This window comes from Pongo abelii, chromosome 13, assembly GCF_028885655.2.
Source record: "Pongo abelii isolate AG06213 chromosome 13, NHGRI_mPonAbe1-v2.0_pri, whole genome shotgun sequence".
NCBI lineage: Eukaryota > Metazoa > Chordata > Mammalia > Primates > Hominidae > Pongo > Pongo abelii.
Window position 1 is genome coordinate 122,163,852 of NC_071998.2, and position 19,044 is coordinate 122,182,895.

Below are 19,044 nucleotides of genomic sequence, written 5' to 3' on the forward strand. Positions count from 1 at the left end.
CCTAAGGTGGGGATGAATGGACTTTTGTAAGTGCAGAGCTGAAGCAAAGTTTAGGTCACAGCTTTGCCAAGGCATTGTTTTGTTTTCCTGGGAGTAAACCGGAGATTTAGTATGGACCTGGCTGGTTTAATTATTGTTTTGGGAAAAAAAATCTAAAACTCTTATTCCAACATGTCTTGAATTATAATGTTGACTCTCAAGTCTCAAAAAAAAAAAAAAAAGTTCTAGTACAGCAGACTGCCTTGGGTTAAGCCTTCTTCTAGGAAGGTGTCACTCTAGGAATTCTTTCTTACTGAGTTTTCTTCTTTTCGTTGTTATAGTTAATTAGAGAAAGTAAATGGAATTATCATTTTGTAGCTGATAGACTTTAACAAGCCTCAGCGATCGTCTCTTAAAGACTGGAAGTGCTATTCGTCTTTTGGGAAAAATAGTTCCTAACATCTGGATAAGTAATCCAGGCTTTCCACTTTCACTGACAGCCTAAATCAGTCAAACAGTGTCAATCAGTCAGTCAGTGTTTATTGACGCCCACTCAGGGTCCCAGGCATTCCCTGTCAGGGAGAGAATTGAATGAGATCAAGTTTTTCATTGTTCTATCAAAGAAGCTTCCACCATAAATGTGGTTTGATGGTGCGTGCTACCTGCTACTCAGCCTAGCTGTCAAAGCAACATTGGTAAACATAAAGATGGCTAGCAATTATTAAATGTTTACTATGTGCCAAATACTGTTTTATTACTCTATGTGATCTAATATAGTTATCTTTCATGATAGCACTATGATTATTTCCATTTTATAGATGAGGAAACTGAGTCACCAAAAGGTTAGGTAACTTGTCTAGGGTCACAGAGCCAGTGAGTGGGGGTACTGGAATTTGAACTCATCCTATCTGGCTTGGGAGAGCCCACTTTTGGTCAGTGGATGCTCTACTGATTGTGACAATTTGTCACTTTTGGAATTCACTGTGGTTTTTAAAATGGTATCTCCAGAAACTCCTCCAATTAATCCCTGAAATATAAGGGTAGTCTCTTTTTCTCTTCTAGAAACCTGATCCTGGCAAAATGATTAGCTTTAACAGTAGGATTAAATTTTTTTAAATGTATATAAAAATACCTGTATGTAAGAAATCCTAAAAGGGTATTTACTGAAAAGTAATTCCCTCTCGTATTCATTTTCCCCACCTAGAGGCAATCACCCTAGAGTTTTATGTGTGTCCTTCTAGAAATACTGTGTGCACATATAAGCATTTATAACACGTGAATTTTGCTCTCCAGCTTTTTGTGAATATGCGTGTTTATAGCAGTATCTATTCACCAGGACCGCATTTAGCTTTGCAATCTTCGGTCTACTTTGAACACTGAATTTTCTGATTATTTCTTTCCCCTGGAGACGTCAAAGAAAACATGAACACTAGCCTTTTGAATTCAGGGTTTTCTTTTCATTTTATTTTCATTTGTTCATGTGTTTGTATTTACATACATTGTGCATGAATATTGTACATGTATGTGACAGTTGTGTACTGTAGAATCAAAAACTAATGTCTGTGAACTGAACTCTTCTTGAACTTTTTGTTGTTGTTGTTATTGTTTTTGGAGATAGGGTCTTGCTCTGTCACCCAGGCTGGACTGCAGTGGCACAATCACAGCTCACTGCAGCCTTGAGCTCCTGGTCTCAAGCAACCCTCCCACCTCAGCCTCCCCAAGTAGCTGGGGCTGCAGGCACATGCTACCTGGCTAATTAAATTTTTTTTTTTTTTTTTTTTTTTTTTGTAGAGACAGGGTCTCACTATTTTTACTAGTTTGCCCAGGCCAGGCCAGTGTTGAACTACTGGCCTCAAGTGATCCTCCCACTTGCCCTCCCCAAAGTGCATCCCTGCAGGCGTGAGCCACTGCACTCAGCCTGAACTTTCGAAATTTATTTTAAGGGCCCACTTTTAAATGCTTCTTTTCAGCAGCTAACTTTCCAGCAGATGCTTCATGTGGTGCCAGCCATACAGATTCGCTTTTAGAACTTGAGCTTTGGAGAAGCTTATGCTTGCTTTCTGCTCTCTCCTTAGGTCATCAGATACTTCCCTTGTTCAGTAACAAAGAAAGTGAGACTCTTTCTGTTACCTAATAAAAGGCCAGTCCTTCCATTTCATTTTGGGTGCTATTAACATTGTTGACCATTTACAATGTCACAGGCCCTGGCACTGAGCACATCATGTGCAGCCTCACTTAATTTTGACACCAGTGCCCTGAGGTTTCTAGAGAAGAGGAAGGGCCCCCGTTTAGGTGGCAGTACTTTTCAATTTGGAGGCAGGAGATCCCAGTTTTCCTCTGACCTCTCTGAGATTCCGTGTTTTTACCTCTAAGACAGAGAGACCGTTCTCTGAGAATTGTTTTGAGGGTCTATAAGATGATTGAAGGAAAGCTCTGAAACTGATAAGAGTTAAATGTATGTTTGTATTATGTTGATACGAGATTCCTCTGAGATGCTCTTTAGTCCAGGCAGGTTTATGGCTCCCACAGCGTTCCTAGGGTCGCATTCTTCTGCACAGGCAGGCAGCTCCCGAGCCAGCCAGCCTGGACCCAAATGCCATCTGTGCTCTTGGCTGGTCTTACGCATTCACTGAGGCTCACTGTACCTTGGTGTTCCCATTTCTAAAATAAGGTCTGTAGTAATCCCTACCTCACTGAGTTGTTGAGAGACTTCATGTAAATTGTTTAGCAGGGAGCCTGGCACAGAACAAGAGCCTAGCAGGAAAGTAAGCTGTTGTTATTTTAAGCAAATATTTAGCAGCCTAAAATGGTGGCTTTACCAGTTTCTCTAATGGTTGAAGTGTTGATAGAATTCAGCCGATCCCACCCATAGTTTTTCTTGTTAATAAAGCAGTTTGTTTCTAAGTTTGTTTTGATGCGTATAATTAATACTTCCTGTCCTTGATTTTTGGCTGAAAAATGTCTTCTCTTCCTCGCACCCTCTGTTATTCCCATAGTGAATATTTTAATTGTGGAAGAGAAATTCCCATTGGCTCATGGTTGGCATTTTATTTCTCCTGTCCAGAGACAATATTTCCACAGCCTCAAACGTGAAAACTGAAAATCTGGTGCCACTTACCACCTTGTAAAATCGAGTCATTGTAATTGTGCCAGTATAATCATTGATCTGAAATAAAAGCAGAAAAAAAATCAATGGGTAGCTTTCTTAAATATATAAGAACTAAAGATTAAGTGGGACATTGGAAGACTTTAACTTTTCCTCTGTAATGGTGGATCTTAATTAAACACATAGAAGAACAGTTTATAAAATAAATTCATAGGTTTGTTTGTTCTTTTTTAGTGTCAGTTTTTAAAACTATCTCTTTTTATTTAATTTAAAAAAATAGAGATGGGTCTCACTATGTTGCCCAGGCTGGTCTCAAACTCCTGGGTTCAAGCAGTCCTCCCACCTCAGCCTCCCAGAGTGCTGGGATTACAGCCATGAGCCACTGCACCCAGCCTAAAACTGTCTCAAAAGTAGACAGCATAATGAACTCCCATGTACTTATGATGTGGCTTTAACAATTATCAGCTTATAGTCAGTCTTGTTTTCTTACATAGTGAAGTTATAGTTTCAAAGCCATTAGGAAGAATAGCTTGCTAATTATAATTACTTAGGTTTGATAGTGTAACTTTGTCCTCAGATGAGTAGAATTGTTACTCTGGAACAGGGGTGTCCAATCTTGGCTTCCCTGGGCCACATTGGAAGAAAAATTATCTTGGGCCACATGTAAAATACACTAATGATAGCTGATGAGCTAAACAAACAAAAAATTCCACAAAAATCTCATTTTTTTTTTTTTTTTTGAGACAGTCTCTCTCTGTCGCCCAGACTGGAGTGCAGTCACGCGATCTCAGCTCACTGCAAGCTCCACCTCTGGGGTTCATGCCATTCTCCTGCTTCAGCCTCCCGAGTAGCTGGGACTACAGGCGCCCGCCACCAAGCCCGGCTAATTTTTTTGTATTTTTTAGGAGAGACGGGGTTTCACCGTGTTAGCCAGGATGGTCTCGGTCTCCTGACCTCGTGATCGCCCACCTCGGCCTCCCAAAGTGCTGGGATTACAGGCGTGAGCCACCGCACCTGGCCAAAAATCTCATAATGTTTTTAAGAAAGTTTGCAAATTTGTTAGGCCACATTCAAAGCCGTCCTGGGCCACATGCAGCCCGTGGGCCATGGGTAGAACAAGCTTGCTCTAGAAATTGGTTTTCAGGCCAGGCGCGGTGGCTCACGCCGTTAATCCCAGCACTTTGGGAGGCCGAGGCAGGTGGATCACCTGAGGTCAGGAGTTCGAGACCAGCCTGGCCAACATGCTGAAACCCTGTCTCTACTAAAAATACAAAAAATTAGCCGGGCATGGTGGCGAGTGTTTGTAATCCCAGCTACTCAGGAGGCTGAGGCAGGAGAATCACTTGAACCTGGGAGGCAGAGGTTGCAGTGAGCCGAGATCTCACCATTGTACTCCAGCCTGGGCAACAAGAGCAAAAACTCCAGCTCAAAAAAAAAAGTTGGTTTTCAAATCCTTCTTTCTTTACCATGTTACACCATAAATATTTTTGTTACATTGCTTGTGTTGAGTACTGGTGATAGGGAAGACAGAGAGAAATAGGAGGGAAGGAGAGAGAGAGAAAGAGAGAGAGAGAGAGAAAGAGGGAAGAAGGGGAGACAGAAGGGGGAGATCTATAGAGACAGAGACTGAGAGACAAATACAAAAAGGTTGAGACAGGAAAGGGGAAAAAAAAACAAGCTGGGAGGGAAGGAAGACAGAGAAGGGAGACAAAGAGGAAGAGGATGGACAGTGGGGCTGGGGTGGGTGGGTACAGAGAATAAGTGAGAGCAAGAGAAGCGCAGGAGACAGTTAGATGATGGACAGGCAGCTGACGTATGGATGGGTAGCTGGAGAGAGAGGCCATCAGTAACTTCATGTCTCTCTGTTTCCATTTCCTGCCCTCAAATGCCTTCATAATAGAGTCTACCTAATAAGGTTATAGGGATTCAGTGCAGATGAAGTGCTGGCACTCGGTACGGGATCAGTATTAGCTATTATTCTATCACATTAAGTTGCATAAACTTTAACCTCATTACTCTTAAGTTCTCTATAGAAACCTAGTCTTTATCTGTCTTACAAGCCCTCAAATTTAGCTAATAGTGTTGTTCATTGAATACCTTAAAATTGTATTTAAAGACAGGCCATGAATAGAATTAGGCATTGCTTTTTGAAGCCAAAATACCATGAGGGTGGGGAGGGTCATGTTCATTTACCCAGATCAGCAATAAAAATACTAATGGCTAACAAGGCTTTCTGGGGAAATTGCCTGTCATTGGGTAGCCCAGTGCCTCTGGTGTCCGCTGACCCAGGAGTCCATGAAGACATGTTAAAAGAAGAGGAAATGTGAATGCTTTCAAACCAGCCATGGCTGGCAGCAGAAGGGGAGGCCTTTCAGTCTGTTGCAAATGGGCTGTGACAATAAAAATGCCTTTGTGGGTATTAGCAGGCTGACTGTGGACAGTTTGGATCTGCGGCCACTGCAGGGATTCCTGGAACCTTTTGGGAAGGTGTCCGGCAAGCTCACTGTGGTGTCTGTTAGGAATCTGGAGCAAATCCTATTTCTTTTGAAAGCACAGAGAACTGTGTTTTTACGTTATACCTTTAGGATTTTGGCCATGGTTTATATTTCAGTCAAAACAATCATTGCGTTCCCTAGGCTTTTATATAGGTTTTCCTGGTCAGGTTGCATTTGTTTTTCAACTTTACTATCTGTCATTATTGCTATTCTTATTACAGGTTAACAGATTATTAAACTGCACTTTTCAGTACCTTGTTGCTAAAGATAGACAAGTGCAGGGTGTTCCACATCTGAGTTCACCCAGCAGTGCCGTGTTGTTGCGTTGCACTGAGCAGGCACAGAAGGCTCTGAGATACGAGAGACTTGGTCTCTACCCCACAGGAGTTTACGTTGTTGTGGTGGCAGAAGAGAAGGCGTGGTATAAGAGAAGGCGCGGTTGTTCCGTAGTGAGCATCCCAGTGTCGGGTGCCACAGTTGGCATCCATGCAGAAATTCTCTGCATGCAGGATTCATTGAGCCCTCCCGACAGCCCACCTAGGTTGATGCCATGCCGTTGTTGCCCTGTTGTGCAGTTGAGAAACTGAGGCTCAGAAACAAATGTCTTCAAGACATGCTGGTGCTGAGATTTGAACAAGGCCTGTCCACCCAGAGCCCATGCTTTTTGTACTGCAGGGGACATGTGAACAGATTGCTTACTGGGTGATAGATGCAGGGTGGTGATAGAGACAGACGCCAGGTACCCAAATGGGTTAAAGGAGAAGCAACCTGTTGTGGGCGAGGTGATGGGGAGGAGGAAGGACCAGTTAGAGAAGGTTCATGGGAGATAGGGAGGCCAGGAAGAGCAGAAGAGGCTGGGGAGGGAACTCTAGGGAGAGTAAATGGTACTTGTCACAGTGCAGTCAGGAGAGGCCAGCAACAGGAGGCCTGGGGGATCTGAAAGGAGTTTGGGGAGGCTGGAATGGAAAGCAGGAGTAGAGGGCCAGATGCTCCCAGACTCAACCCTGAAGGGCCTGGCATGCCTGCTTCAGGAGCTCAGACTTTTACTATAGTGGTAGAAGGAATAACAACCCCAGCCATTTTTTGAGGGCCTGGGCATGCCTAGGCCCTCAAAAACATGTCCCATGTTAGCTGCAGACTGCCAGCTACCCTGCAAAGCACATCATGATCCCAGCATTGCCCCTGATGACACTGCCAGTAAGTGGTAGCTGACCATTGGCAGACAGGGCCACCTCCCAAGCCCATGCTCTCTTCTGCCTCTCGGCTGGCAGCCATCTCTAGGGGATTTGAAGCAAGAAAGTAACCTGGTCAGGTCTGCATTTGAGAAAGATGGCCCTGATAGTAGGGAGTGGAGGTGGAATGGCCAAAGGGGGACCCAGCCAAGGGTGTGGTGGAACATGGAAAGGACAGAAGTGATGAGAGATTAAGGAGGAAAAGTGCCAAGATGCAGGGTGGGAACTGACAGAGGATGACTTCCAGCCTCGGTCCTGACATGGGCGTGAATGGCAGGTGTTCGGAATGGCCTTGAAGATAGTGGCGTCTCTATTTATGAGTGTCTCTGTACTCCATTTCCAGTCATTGGAGACTTTTTCACCATAGATTCTTAGAAGGTGACACAATTTTTTTTTTCTTTTTTTCCTTTTTGGTTGAGGGAGGGGGACAGGGACTGTGTATCTTCAGAAAGGTTAATATTTGAGGCCAAGGCAGGCAGAGCACTTGAGGTCAGGAGTTCAAGACCAGCCTGGCCAACATGGTGAAACCACGTCTCTACTAAAAATACAAAAATTAGCTGGGCGTGGTGGTGTGCATCTGTAGTCCCAGCTACTCGGGAGGCTGAGGCAGGAGATTTGCTTGAACCCGGGAGGTGGAGGTTGCAGTGAGCCAAGATTGCGTCACCACACTCCAGCCTGGGCAACAGAGCTCCACTCTGTCTAAGAAAGAAAAAAGAAAGGTTAAGATTTGGACTGTTGATGGGGATAGGAGTTAGGATGGAGAATTTTGTTTCTTAAAAATTGTCTAGCTAAGACATTGTCATTGTAAAAGATTCCAGGGGAAATATTTAAACCTTGGACTAATTTAAATAACTTTATTTTTAAAGATTTCTCTAGAAGCTCATTTAATCTACTGCCTATAACGGCTATAAGTGGAAAGTAATAAAACTGCATTTATTTTAAAAGAAAATTGTATAATTTGGACTTCTCACTAATTTATCCCAGTCTCCTTTTTAGGCTCTTCCTGTGAGAAAGCTGAGGTTTTACTGAGCCAATTCTTTAGTGCAGGAGTTGTTAACCTGGAAGACCCTGGGAGTCTGGGATAGAATTCAAGGGCTCCATGTCCTCTGATGGGAAAAATTAAAACTCTATTTCACTAACCTCTTACTAAAATTTAGCATTTCATTTTTTTAAGAACATAGGTAACAAACCACAGTAGTAGGTACAGTGCTTGTGACTGTCTCTGGTAGAAACTAGGTATTTCTTTTTTTTTTTTTTTTTTTTTGGTGGGGGAACCGAGTTTCACTCTTGTCATTCAGGCTGGAGTGCAGTGGCGTGATCTTGGCTCACTTCAACCTCCGCCTCCCGGGTTCAAGCAAGTCTCCTGCCTCAACCTCCTGAGTAGCTAGGATTACAGGCGCCTGCCACCATGCCCAGCTAATTTTTATATCTTTAGTAGAGACGGGGTTTCACCATGTTGGCCAGGCTGGTCTTGAACTCCTGACCTCAGGTGATCTGCCCACCTTGGCCTCCCAAAGTGCTGGGATTACAGGAGTGAGCCACCACACCTGGCCAGAAACCAGGTATTTCATATCAGGTAACAGTTGTGATTATTATTCACACCACTACTTTGAAATGACGTAGTTGCCACTGGATCTTGTTATTTAATGTGTGAATAAAGAGACAGCTATTTAATGCATTAATAAGAGCTATATTACAAGTTTTTAAAAGTATTTTGAGGACTGTTTCAAAAAATCTTTTGAGGGCTGTTTTCCTTTGCAATCCTCTGTAAATGCACCATTGCATTCCAACCTGGGCAACAAAAGCGAAACTCTGTCTAAAAAAAAAAATTCATCCACAGGACAGCACTGGCCCTCCGTTAGACTTTTGCTGTTGAGTCTGTAAGTTTTCAGGAGCTGTGTTTCTCCAAGGAGCAGGGGCTACTGCTGGTTCTTTACGTCTTTCCCCCACTGCCCTGCCCTTCCCTGCACCCTAGCAGCTGACACAGTGTTTTGGGGTCTGAAGATAACACAAAGGCTGTGTTCAGTTAAACATATGTCTGTCTGTGTGTGTGTGTGTGTGTGTGTGTGTGTGTGTGTGTTTTAATAATTTTAATTTCTCTGGGTGAAGGTGTAAATTACCAAATAAAGGACCATGTAGAAATAGATAAAATGACTTTCATCAAGCTCAAAATGTGGGAAATAATACTTTTCCTCTAAGCTCATATTTTGAAAAGTTGTGTGAGACTGTTATAAAATAACTTGAGAATAGTCTGAGCATGATCTCATCCGTTGGAACGGAGTATGAAATAAAACACGAAGCCTCTTTTTAGAAGGATCTGTTTTATAGATTTTTGAATTACAGAGATTCCTTGAACTGGAGGATAATAGTGAAGGACCCACAAAGGAAATATGAATACAGCAGCACAAGTTTAAATAATTGAATGTGAGCAAAATTAAAGGGAACGTTTGTCACGTCTGACATGCTCCATCCTCCTGTCCCCCCCACACTGAACCATCTCCAAGAACCTTCCGGAGAGCCTGCAGTGTGAACAGTAATGAATGCTCTATAGCTGGCCACCTTGCACTCTAGTGGGAACTATGATGTTGGGCACAAGTGCCAGCAGGAAGGTGGGAAGCTTCCCAGGGATGTTTTTCCTGGAGGTCAAGTAACCCCTTGGGCTGTGAAGTAGCCGGTGCTGGGGTTCATGGGCATTTCCCTTGCCTGACTGTTTGCCAGCGTCCAGCACAGCACCAGCAGCCCCTGGAAGTCTAGGCCAGGTATGCCATGTCCGAGAATCTTTTGTAAACATTTTTCATCAGTGACTCACAGCTTTGAGAAAGGATTATTTTTATATAAAACGATCTTTCAGTTTTACTTTAAAGACCCAAACCATTTTCTTAGAATACTGTCTAAACAAGTTAATCATGCCCAGATCCAGTGAATTCTGTGGCCTTGTTCTTATAAAATTTCCAAATAATTTTATACTGTCATAGCCAGAGTCAGAGCTTTTTAGAGGTTTGAGGCATTTTTTAGATGTATCACTGTTCTTCATGCTCAACTAGCTAATTAGTGACTTTTTCTGAGTTTAGTTGGTGAGTGGAAACCTTTTTGTTAACATTATGACAAAATAACAATATGGTTTTAAGTGGAGTGAGAGGCACTTTTGAAGATCCAGATCTTAAATCTATTTAAAGTATGACTCAGAAAGGAGGCTGCAGAAAATGTTCACTAAAAAAATTTAAGAATAATAGCAGATGCTAAAATTTATTTCCCAAGACAATAGCCAAAAGATCTGCTGGAAGAACAGAAGAAGGGAACTATTTGGGGCATCTTTTTTTTTGAATGAAGCCTTCAGGCTTCTTTAGGGGAATCTCACTTCCTGACAGAGGGATCGGTGGAAAGTTTGTGTCTTAAGCAAGAAAGATTTAAGTACATTCTGCAACTTTGGCCTTGTAAGCTGTGATCTATTTTAAAGTTGACGAGCATAGTTCACTATGAAATGAAGCAAGTAACTTGGCATTTATACATTGTGAGTCAATTTTGACATCAGCCTGGATTGGGAATTGACTGGAAGGTTTTGGTGTTGGACTGTGGCTACCCTTCAGTGTCTGGATCCAGAGGCATGCATGAGCAATACTTCCCTTTGGGCTTTAGCCATTAATTTGTGGAATAGAGCAAGAACTGGAGAGGAAAGTCGAGAGACTGCCTTGGATCGCCTGACGTCCTGTTGAATCAAAAAGCAGTGGGAGGCCCTTTCCTTCCTAACAAAGGCCTCATCCTCTTGCATAACATTCCCAGCATCTGTCGACATGTTCGGGACGGTCCCACTTTAACCCACACTTCAAGTGGATGGCCACCTCTGGGCGGGGATCTGCATTCTGCTTATTCCAGGTGTTTTCCAGGCCACGTCCCCGATTATGTAACTTTGATCAAATCCAGATGCGGCAGAATGTTTGATAGAAGAGGTCAAATGGCATTTGAGAAGAAAAGCATTTCTGTATTCATGACTTTGGTTTAATTTCCTGTGTGGGCCTGGTCTGCCAAAGTTGTATGCTCATGGCCACGAGGTTGACACACCAGAGGGAGGCACTTAAGTGCCTTTTCAGGACAGCCTGAGGGAAGCCTCCCTCCCCAGCATGCTTTTTCATGTTAAACTATCAATTATATAAGTTTAGGGCCAGGCGCGGTGGCTCATGCCTGTAATCCCAGCACTTTGGGAGGCTGAGGTGAGTAGATCACTTGAGACCAGGAGTTCCAGACCAGCCTGGCCAACATGGCAAAACCCCGTCTCTACTAAAAATGCAAAACAAACAAACAAACAAAAAAAACTTAGCCAGGCGCAGTGGCTCACGTCTGTAATCCCAGCTACTCAGGAGGCTGAGGCAGGAGAATCGCGTGAACCTGGGAGCTGGAGGTTGCGGTGAGCCGAGATCGCACCACTGCACTCCAGACTGGGCGATGGAGTGAGACTCCAACTCAAAAAAAAAAAAAAAATTTGGTTGGCTTCTATTAAAGTTTTTATATGTTTGTCATTGTTTTCTGGTAATAAAAACAATCCACATTTATTGTGAGAAATATACCATAATATAGAGAAGTATAAAGAAAATTTAAGGCCAGGCACGGTGGCTCACGCCTATAATCCGAGCACTTTGGGAGTCTGAGGCGGGCTTATCCCCTGAGGTCAGGAGTTCGAAACCAGCCTGGCCAACATGGTGAAACCCTGTCTCTACTAAAAATACAAAAAAAGTAGCCGAGTGTGGTGGCGGGCACCTGTAATCCCAGCTACTCGGGAGGCTGAGGCAGGAGAATTGCTTGAACCCAGAAGGTGAAGGTTGCAGTGAGCAGAGATCACGCCATTGCACTCCAGCCTGAGTGTCAAGAACAAGACTCCGTCTCAAGAAAAAAAAAAAAAAGAAAAGAAAAAGAAAAGTAAATTTAAAGCACTTAAAATCCCACCACCCTGAGTTAACTACTGTTCACAGTTTGGTGAAATTCCTCCTAGTCTTCTTTCAATTTTTTCACAATTGGGACCATGCCTATATACTGGAATGTAATATAAACACTTAATATATTATTGTGAGTATATTCTCAAACTTAAATATTTTTTCCAAAAATATTTTGAGTGGCTTTTAAAATATATCCTATTTTATGCATGCAGCATAAACTAACTTATCCTGTGTTGATAGATATTTTATACTTGCCCTTTTCTGTGCTGTTATTTAAAATTAGTGTATAGAAATCATTGTGTTGATCACTTAGGATAAATTCCTAGAGGTAAATCAGATATTAAATTCTTCATAGACTTCTGGTTCATATTCCAGTTGCCCTCAATTTATACACCTACTATTAGCATTGTATGAGAGTGCCCGTTTCTCTGAAATCTTACCCACCACTGGCTGTCAGCGTGAAAAAGATGTATCTGCAGATTTGGCAAGGAATTTGCATTTCTTTGATTATTATCAAGCGTTCACACACTTTCCATGTTTAATGGTAATTTTTTTTTTTTTTTTTTTTTTGAGACGGTGTCTCACTCTGTTGCCCAGGCAGAGTGCAGTGCCGTGACCTTCGCTCACTGCAACCTCTGCCTCCCAGGTTCAGGTGATTCTCCTGCCTCAGCTCCTTAGCAGCTTGGATTACAGGCATGCGCCACCATGCCCAGCTAATTTTTGTATTTTTATTAGAGACGGGGTTTCACCATATTGGCCAGGTTAGTCTCGAACTCCTGACCTCAAGTGATCGCCGGCCTTGGCCTCCCAAAGTGCTGGGATTACAGGTGTGAGCCACCGCACCTGGCCTTTAATGATAATGTAAATTTTTTATGAATTGCTTATTCATGGCTTTGCCCCATTTTTTCCATAGTGGAGGGATTTTTCTTTTTCTTGTTGGTATGTGAAGTCCTCGTGTGTCAAGAATGCTCTGCCTGACAATTTTTCTAATATAATGACAGTGGAAGGTCTTAACTGGCTTCCACTTGACTGACTTGCTAAATTGACCAGCACTCTTCACTTCCTTATAAAACATGCCTCCATAGTCCCCATGCCCCATGGCACACCGGATAGGGTAGCCACACCACCACTGTCTGCTGCTGCATATGTTCCTGTCCACAAGAGCCTGTTTGTTTCCAAGCCTGGTTCTTTCAGATATATCTGTTGTTGTAATTACTTGGTTAATATGAAACCAATGAAATGCAAGCGTGAAAAGAGAATTGTGTCTAGGAAAATTAAGATGAATGCTTTAGAAAGACTCAGTAACGGAAGATGACTTTAAAAAATTACTACAGAATTAGGTGTAAGACAACTGTAAATGATTGGAATGAGTTACAGAAATCTAGAAAGCTTCGACAGTGGGAATGCATAGTGAATGGCTCTAAGTTCTCCCTCCATCTGTAGGAAATTGAAGCTGGAAGTGAGATGATACATTCATTATAGGGAGGACTTACAGAAGAAAACATCAAGCTCTAATCACATGTCCACATTTCATTTTGTTTATTTATTTTTTGAAATGGAGTCTCACTCTGTTGCCCAGGCTGGAGTGCAGTGGCATGATCTCAGCTTACTACAACCTCTGCCTCCTGTGTTCAAGCGATTCTCGTGCCTCAGCATCCTGAGTAGTTGGGGCTACAGGTGTGCACCACCACGCCCAACTAATTTTTATATTTTTAGTAGAGACGGGGTTTCGCTATGTTGGCCAGCCTGGTCTTAAACTCCTGACCTCAGGTGATCTGCCTGCCTCGGCCTCCCAAAGTGCTGGGATAACAGGCATGAGCCACCGCACCCAGCCCCACATACCTACATTTCAAAGGACAGTCTTTGGCCCTACAGTCAAGACTACCAAACCAATGTACACTAGATGGGGGCGGAGATCACATTGTTGTTTGTTGTTTTTTTTTTTTTTTTTTTTGAGACAGTCTCGCTCTGTCACCCAGGCTGGAATATAGTGGCGCGATCTCGGCTCACTGCAAGCTCCGCCTCCCAGGTTCACGCCATTCTCCTGCCTCAACCTCCTGAGTAGCTGGGACTACAGGCGCCCGCCACCACGCTACGCCCAGCTAATTTTTTTGTATTTTTAGTAGAGACGGGGTTTCACCGTGTTAGTCAGGATGGTCTCGATCTCCTGACCTCGAGGATCACATATTTTAATAAAATTGATAATCCCTAATAGTGATGGCGCTAGGGTGTACTTTTAGAGCCAATGTAAATACTCGAGAAAGGGGGCCAAACATATGACTAAGCTTCTTCTACACTCTAGGAGATGTCAGTATTGCAAGACCCTGTTCCTTGAAATTATCTTTGCCCCCCACCATTCAGAAAAATTACCGAATATTGTAATAATGTAATTTAGGACTTACCCTTTCAGAGAAACAGTTCCTGAAGGTTGACTTCAGTTAGCAGTACAGAAGCTAGACTTGAAGACCTTTATGATTTATGTTCTGTTGGTTTATCCCAAAGAGATATTTTAGAGCACATCCATTTCTGAAAGTTCTCTGGTCATGTTTCCGGAAGTTTAGTCTAGTCTCTCAGAGGGGATCTTTTTTTTTTTTAAAGATAATTCAGAATCAGGCCCGCCCCTGAGATGGTATTATTACCCAGGATAGAATGCGTGAGGATCCTCTCAATCCATAGAGAAGGAAAACTAAGACAATTTTGTTACCATTTGTGTTTGTTTGGCTCAAGCATCTGGTAGATCCTTCAGTTCTTTTCAAATTAGAATTTTCCTCTCTCTTTTTCTTTTTTTTTCTTCCTTTTTTTTTTTTTTGAGACGGAGTCTGACTCCATTTCCCAGGCTGGAGTGCAGTGGCGCAATCTCGGCTCACTGCAGCCTCACCTCCCGGGTTCAAGCAATTCTCCTGCCTCAGTCTCCTGAGTAGCTGGGATTATAGGCGCCTGCCACTAATTTTTGTATTTTTGCCTGGCTAATTTTTGTATTTTTAGTAGAGATGGGGTTTCGCCATGTTGGCCATGCTGGTCTCGAACTCCTGACCTCAGGTGATCTGCCCACCTCAGCTTCCCAAAATGCTGGGATTACAGGCATGAGCCACCGTGCCGGGCCTCTCTTTTTAAGATAATAAAAATTACTAAACATCATAATCACATGGTTTGGGATTTACTCTTTCAGAGAAACAGTTCCTGAAGGTTTACTTCAGTTAGTGATTTTTATTTTTATTATTTATTTATTTTTTGAGATGGAGTCTCACTCTGTCTGTCAGGCTAGAGTGCAGAGACGAGATCTCAGCTCATTGCAACCTCCGCCTCCCGGGCTCAAGCGATTCTCCTGCCTCAGCCTCCTGAGTAGCTGGGACTAGTAGCTGGAACTACAGGCGCCCGCCACCATGCCCGGCTAGTTTTTTCTATTTTAGTAGCGACGGGGTTTCACCATGTTGCCCAGGTTGGTTTCGAACTCCTGAGCTCAGACAATCTACCCACCTCAGCTTCCCGATGTTCTAGGGTTACAGGCATGAGCCACTGTGCCTGGCCCAGTTAGTGGTTTTTAAATTGTAGTTCCTTAAATGAGTATTTTGGATATCACTGGCACAATGTTCTTCAACTGTAAGATCTACTTGAGGTGATTTGATTTGCTGGTTTGCAAGAACCCGTCTACACATTGTCTTTATCACAGAGAAATTCTGGAGAGTTTGAGCCCTGTTAAAAAAAAAAAAAAAAAAAAAAGACAAGAAGAAACTTCAGGAAGAAATAACCTATTTGACCCTGTAATGAATAATATTCACACATTTTCTAATTTAAGAGCTGTTGATTGATTTCCGACTTTTAGAATCTGTTTCAGACAAACCATGGAAGTTTAGTAACAGTTTTTTCTATTCTGTAATAATAATTTCCACAAGGTCAAAAAAAAAATGTACAGAAGAACATATTTGAGGGTGGTCGTAGGGGCAAGAAAGCTGGAAGGACGGGTGGGATGTTAATAGCCTTGTCTTGTGAAGTAAGTCCTCAGAGACGCTGTCCTAGCTGGAAGAACAAGCAGTGAAGGTGTGTGTCTGTTACGGAGAATAGGGCTCCAGTGATCTAGCTGGTACTTAGAGAGGTGGGAGTGATCACCAAAAAAACAGCTCTGCCTCTGGAAGCGGAGAGGACTGGGATAGAAAGTATTTGTCTTTCATTTTAAGCCCTTCTGTACGATTTGATTTTTCTTTTTTTCTTTTTTTTTTTTTCTCTTTTTGAGATGGAGTCTCGCTCTGTCACCCAGGCTGGAGTACAGTGGCACGATCTCGGCTCACTGCAACCTCCGACTCCCAGGTTCAAGCAATTCTCCTGCCTCAGCCTCCCAAGTAGCTGGGACTACAGGCATCTGCCACCGTGCCCGGCTGATTTTTGTATTTTTAGTAAAGACAGGGTTTCACTGTGTTGGTCAGGTTGGTCTTGAACTCCTGACCTCATGATCTACCTGCTTCAGCCTCCCAAAGTGTTGGGATTACAGGCATGAGCCTCCACCCCCGGCCTCTTTGTTTTTTTTTGTTTTTTTTTTTTTTGAGACGGAGTTTCTCGTTACCCAGGCTGGAGTGCAGTGGCGCAATCTCTGCTCACTGAAACCTCCACCTCCTGGGTTCAAGCGATTCTCCTGCCTCAGCCTCCTGAGTAGCTGGGACTACAGGCGTGTGTCACCACGCCTGGCTAATTTTTGTACGTCTAATGGAGACAGGGTTTCACCACGTTGGTCAAGTTGGTCTCAAACTCCTGAACTCAGGTAATCCACCCACCTTGGCCTCACAAAGTGCTGGGATTATGGGCATGAGCCACCATGCCCGGCTAAAGCAAGAAACTTCCACTGCATATTTTAAGCAAAGGCAAACGCATATGTGGATAGACTGTTTTAATTTGACTAAACTCATATTGAATCAATGAATTTTAGAAGCTCAAACTATTGGGGAACAATAATTACCACCTTGGAGTGAAAATACTTAATTTCCACAAGATTTAGTAAAGGAAGAGTTTTTTGAAAAACCACCTTAATAATAATAGTATGTATAAATGTTAAGGAACGAAATAGGAATGTGCAAAGTTGGAAACACAAATATTTTTGCTTCTCAGAATAAAACTAATTTTTTCTCCCAATTTTCTCTTCCTTTTTCTTTTTTTCTGTTCCCCCCTTTCTCTTCCAGAAGCCCTTCAGCGGCCAGTAGCATCTGACTTTGAGCCTCAGGGTCTGAGTGAAGCCGCTCGTTGGAACTCCAAGGAAAACCTTCTCGCTGGACCCAGTGAAAATGACCCCAACCTTTTCGTTGCACTGTATGATTTTGTGGCCAGTGGAGATAACACTCTAAGCATAACTAAAGGTAAAAGGGTTGTGGGCAGCTAGTGGTGGTTACAGGAGACAGAAATCTGGGAATTGCGGTTTGACCTGCCACCCTTTGCTCGTTAAAGGAGCAGTTTTGAAATCTGGACTGCAGGGATATCCAAAACAACAACCGCATGTTTCTAAGGGAGTCGCCTCTGCTTAGAGGAGTTCTTGTACAATAGCCCTGGGCAAAAGCAGAACTTGCCCTATTTTTTATACTGAAAAGGACAGCTGGACAAAATACTGAACGCAATTTTTCCCCTAAGAAAAAGCATTATTTCCCTAAAATGTCTTATATTAGGAACAGAGCACTTGAATAAACATAATTGATTTATAAAAACTGAGGCTATATACTTACCTATCTGTTCAGTACAAACAGGAAGCTTCAGATATAAACGTGTATTCTCATACACTTATAAATGCATATCTTTATGTGGACTTGTTAAAATGAAATTGGTATTTAGGAATTTGGGGATTTTTAGTAGTTACACAAGAATCAATGAAAAAGAACGAAGCTGGTTTCCAGAGCTGATATACCTGATTTGGTTCCTTTCTTCTCAGGTGAAAAGCTCCGGGTCTTAGGCTATAATCACAATGGGGAATGGTGTGAAGCCCAAACCAAAAATGGCCAAGGCTGGGTCCCAAGCAACTACATCACGCCAGTCAACAGTCTGGAGAAACACTCCTGGTACCATGGGCCTGTGTCCCGCAATGCTGCTGAGTATCTGCTGAGCAGCGGGATCAATGGCAGCTTCTTGGTGCGTGAGAGTGAGAGCAGTCCTGGCCAGAGGTCCATCTCGCTGAGATACGAAGGGAGGGTGTACCATTACAGGATCAACACTGCTTCTGATGGCAAGGTAGGGGACCTTTGGCAGGGGGCGCTGATGGGCCTGGGGCAGGGGAACCAGAGGTCCTGCTGTCGGATTGATAAATTATTGCAAGAAAGCTCAACCAAGAAGATGTTTAAAGAATCTTTCAAGTAAACAGTGGGAGTCATTCCGTTAGCCTTATGAAGACCCTTTACTGAGGATCAGTTCTGTGATACTACAAGTTCCTGGGACTGGTATGATTCTCTTATTGTCTTGCTAGAGTTTTGTTGTTAGCAAGTTACTTAAAATAGGAGGAATATCTGTTGGGTTTTGGACACATTTTTTACAATAAGATTCTTCCTTTAAAAAAAATATTTTATAATGATAGAAATCATCCCCAATGAGAAAAATTCAAATAATAGATAAGCTTTCTTAGAGCGAAAGACCACTTTACTATCCCCTCCCCCACAGACGCCTGGCATGTGGGCTTCTTCCTGCGGATGAACACATTCATGGAGAGGTGTGTGGACATACGTGCATACACGCGTGCAGTTTTCAGTGAAAACCGGGATCAGACCCACAGCTTACCAAACCCAAAGTGTGGTGTTGTAGGGGAGGTGGCCTATATGATTTTGTGGTCTTCATATAAATAGTCCTTAAGAGTCCATAAAGAGAAGGGAGGAGTTAGCATTGACTGAGGTATTGCTGTAATACCTGCATCTTTGCATTAAAGAAAGGGAGGCATAAAGAGATCTTGCCCGATGTCAACCTAGTGAGTCATTGATGGAATAGGCTTGGATCCCACAGTTTACTCTAGTGCACCAGGCTGTAGTTGAGGTACAGTGTAGATAGGTGGATTGGGGTGGTCCCGATGGTGTATGTTTGTTTGTTTGTTTTTGAGATGGAGTCTTGCCCTGTCACCCAGTCTGGAGTACAGTGGTGCGATCTTGGCTCACTGCAACCTCTGCTTCCCGTGCTCAAGTGATCCTCCCACCTTAGCCTCCCGAGTACTTGGGACCACAGGTGCACACCACCATGCCCAGCTGTTTTTTGTTTGTTTGTTTGTTTGTTTGTTTGTTTTGAGATGGCGTTTTCGCTCTCATTGCCCAAGCTAGAGTGCAATGGTGTGTTCTTGGCTTACTGCAACCTCC

The 19,044-nt window shown here is 43.1% G+C and overlaps 1 protein-coding gene across 2 annotated transcripts in view; it reads left to right on the forward strand.

Annotated features, from left to right (window-relative positions):
- ABL1 (ABL proto-oncogene 1, non-receptor tyrosine kinase) overlaps positions 1-19,044 on the forward strand; it is a 174,884-nt gene that overhangs the window by 124,371 nt on the left and 31,469 nt on the right. For both annotated transcript variants that reach the window (XM_024252104.3, XM_024252105.3), the window contains exons 2-3: positions 16,909-17,082; positions 17,646-17,941. In XM_024252104.3, the coding sequence (XP_024107872.2) occupies positions 16,909-17,082; positions 17,646-17,941 (470 nt within the window). The remainder of the gene's footprint in view (positions 1-16,908; positions 17,083-17,645; positions 17,942-19,044) is intronic.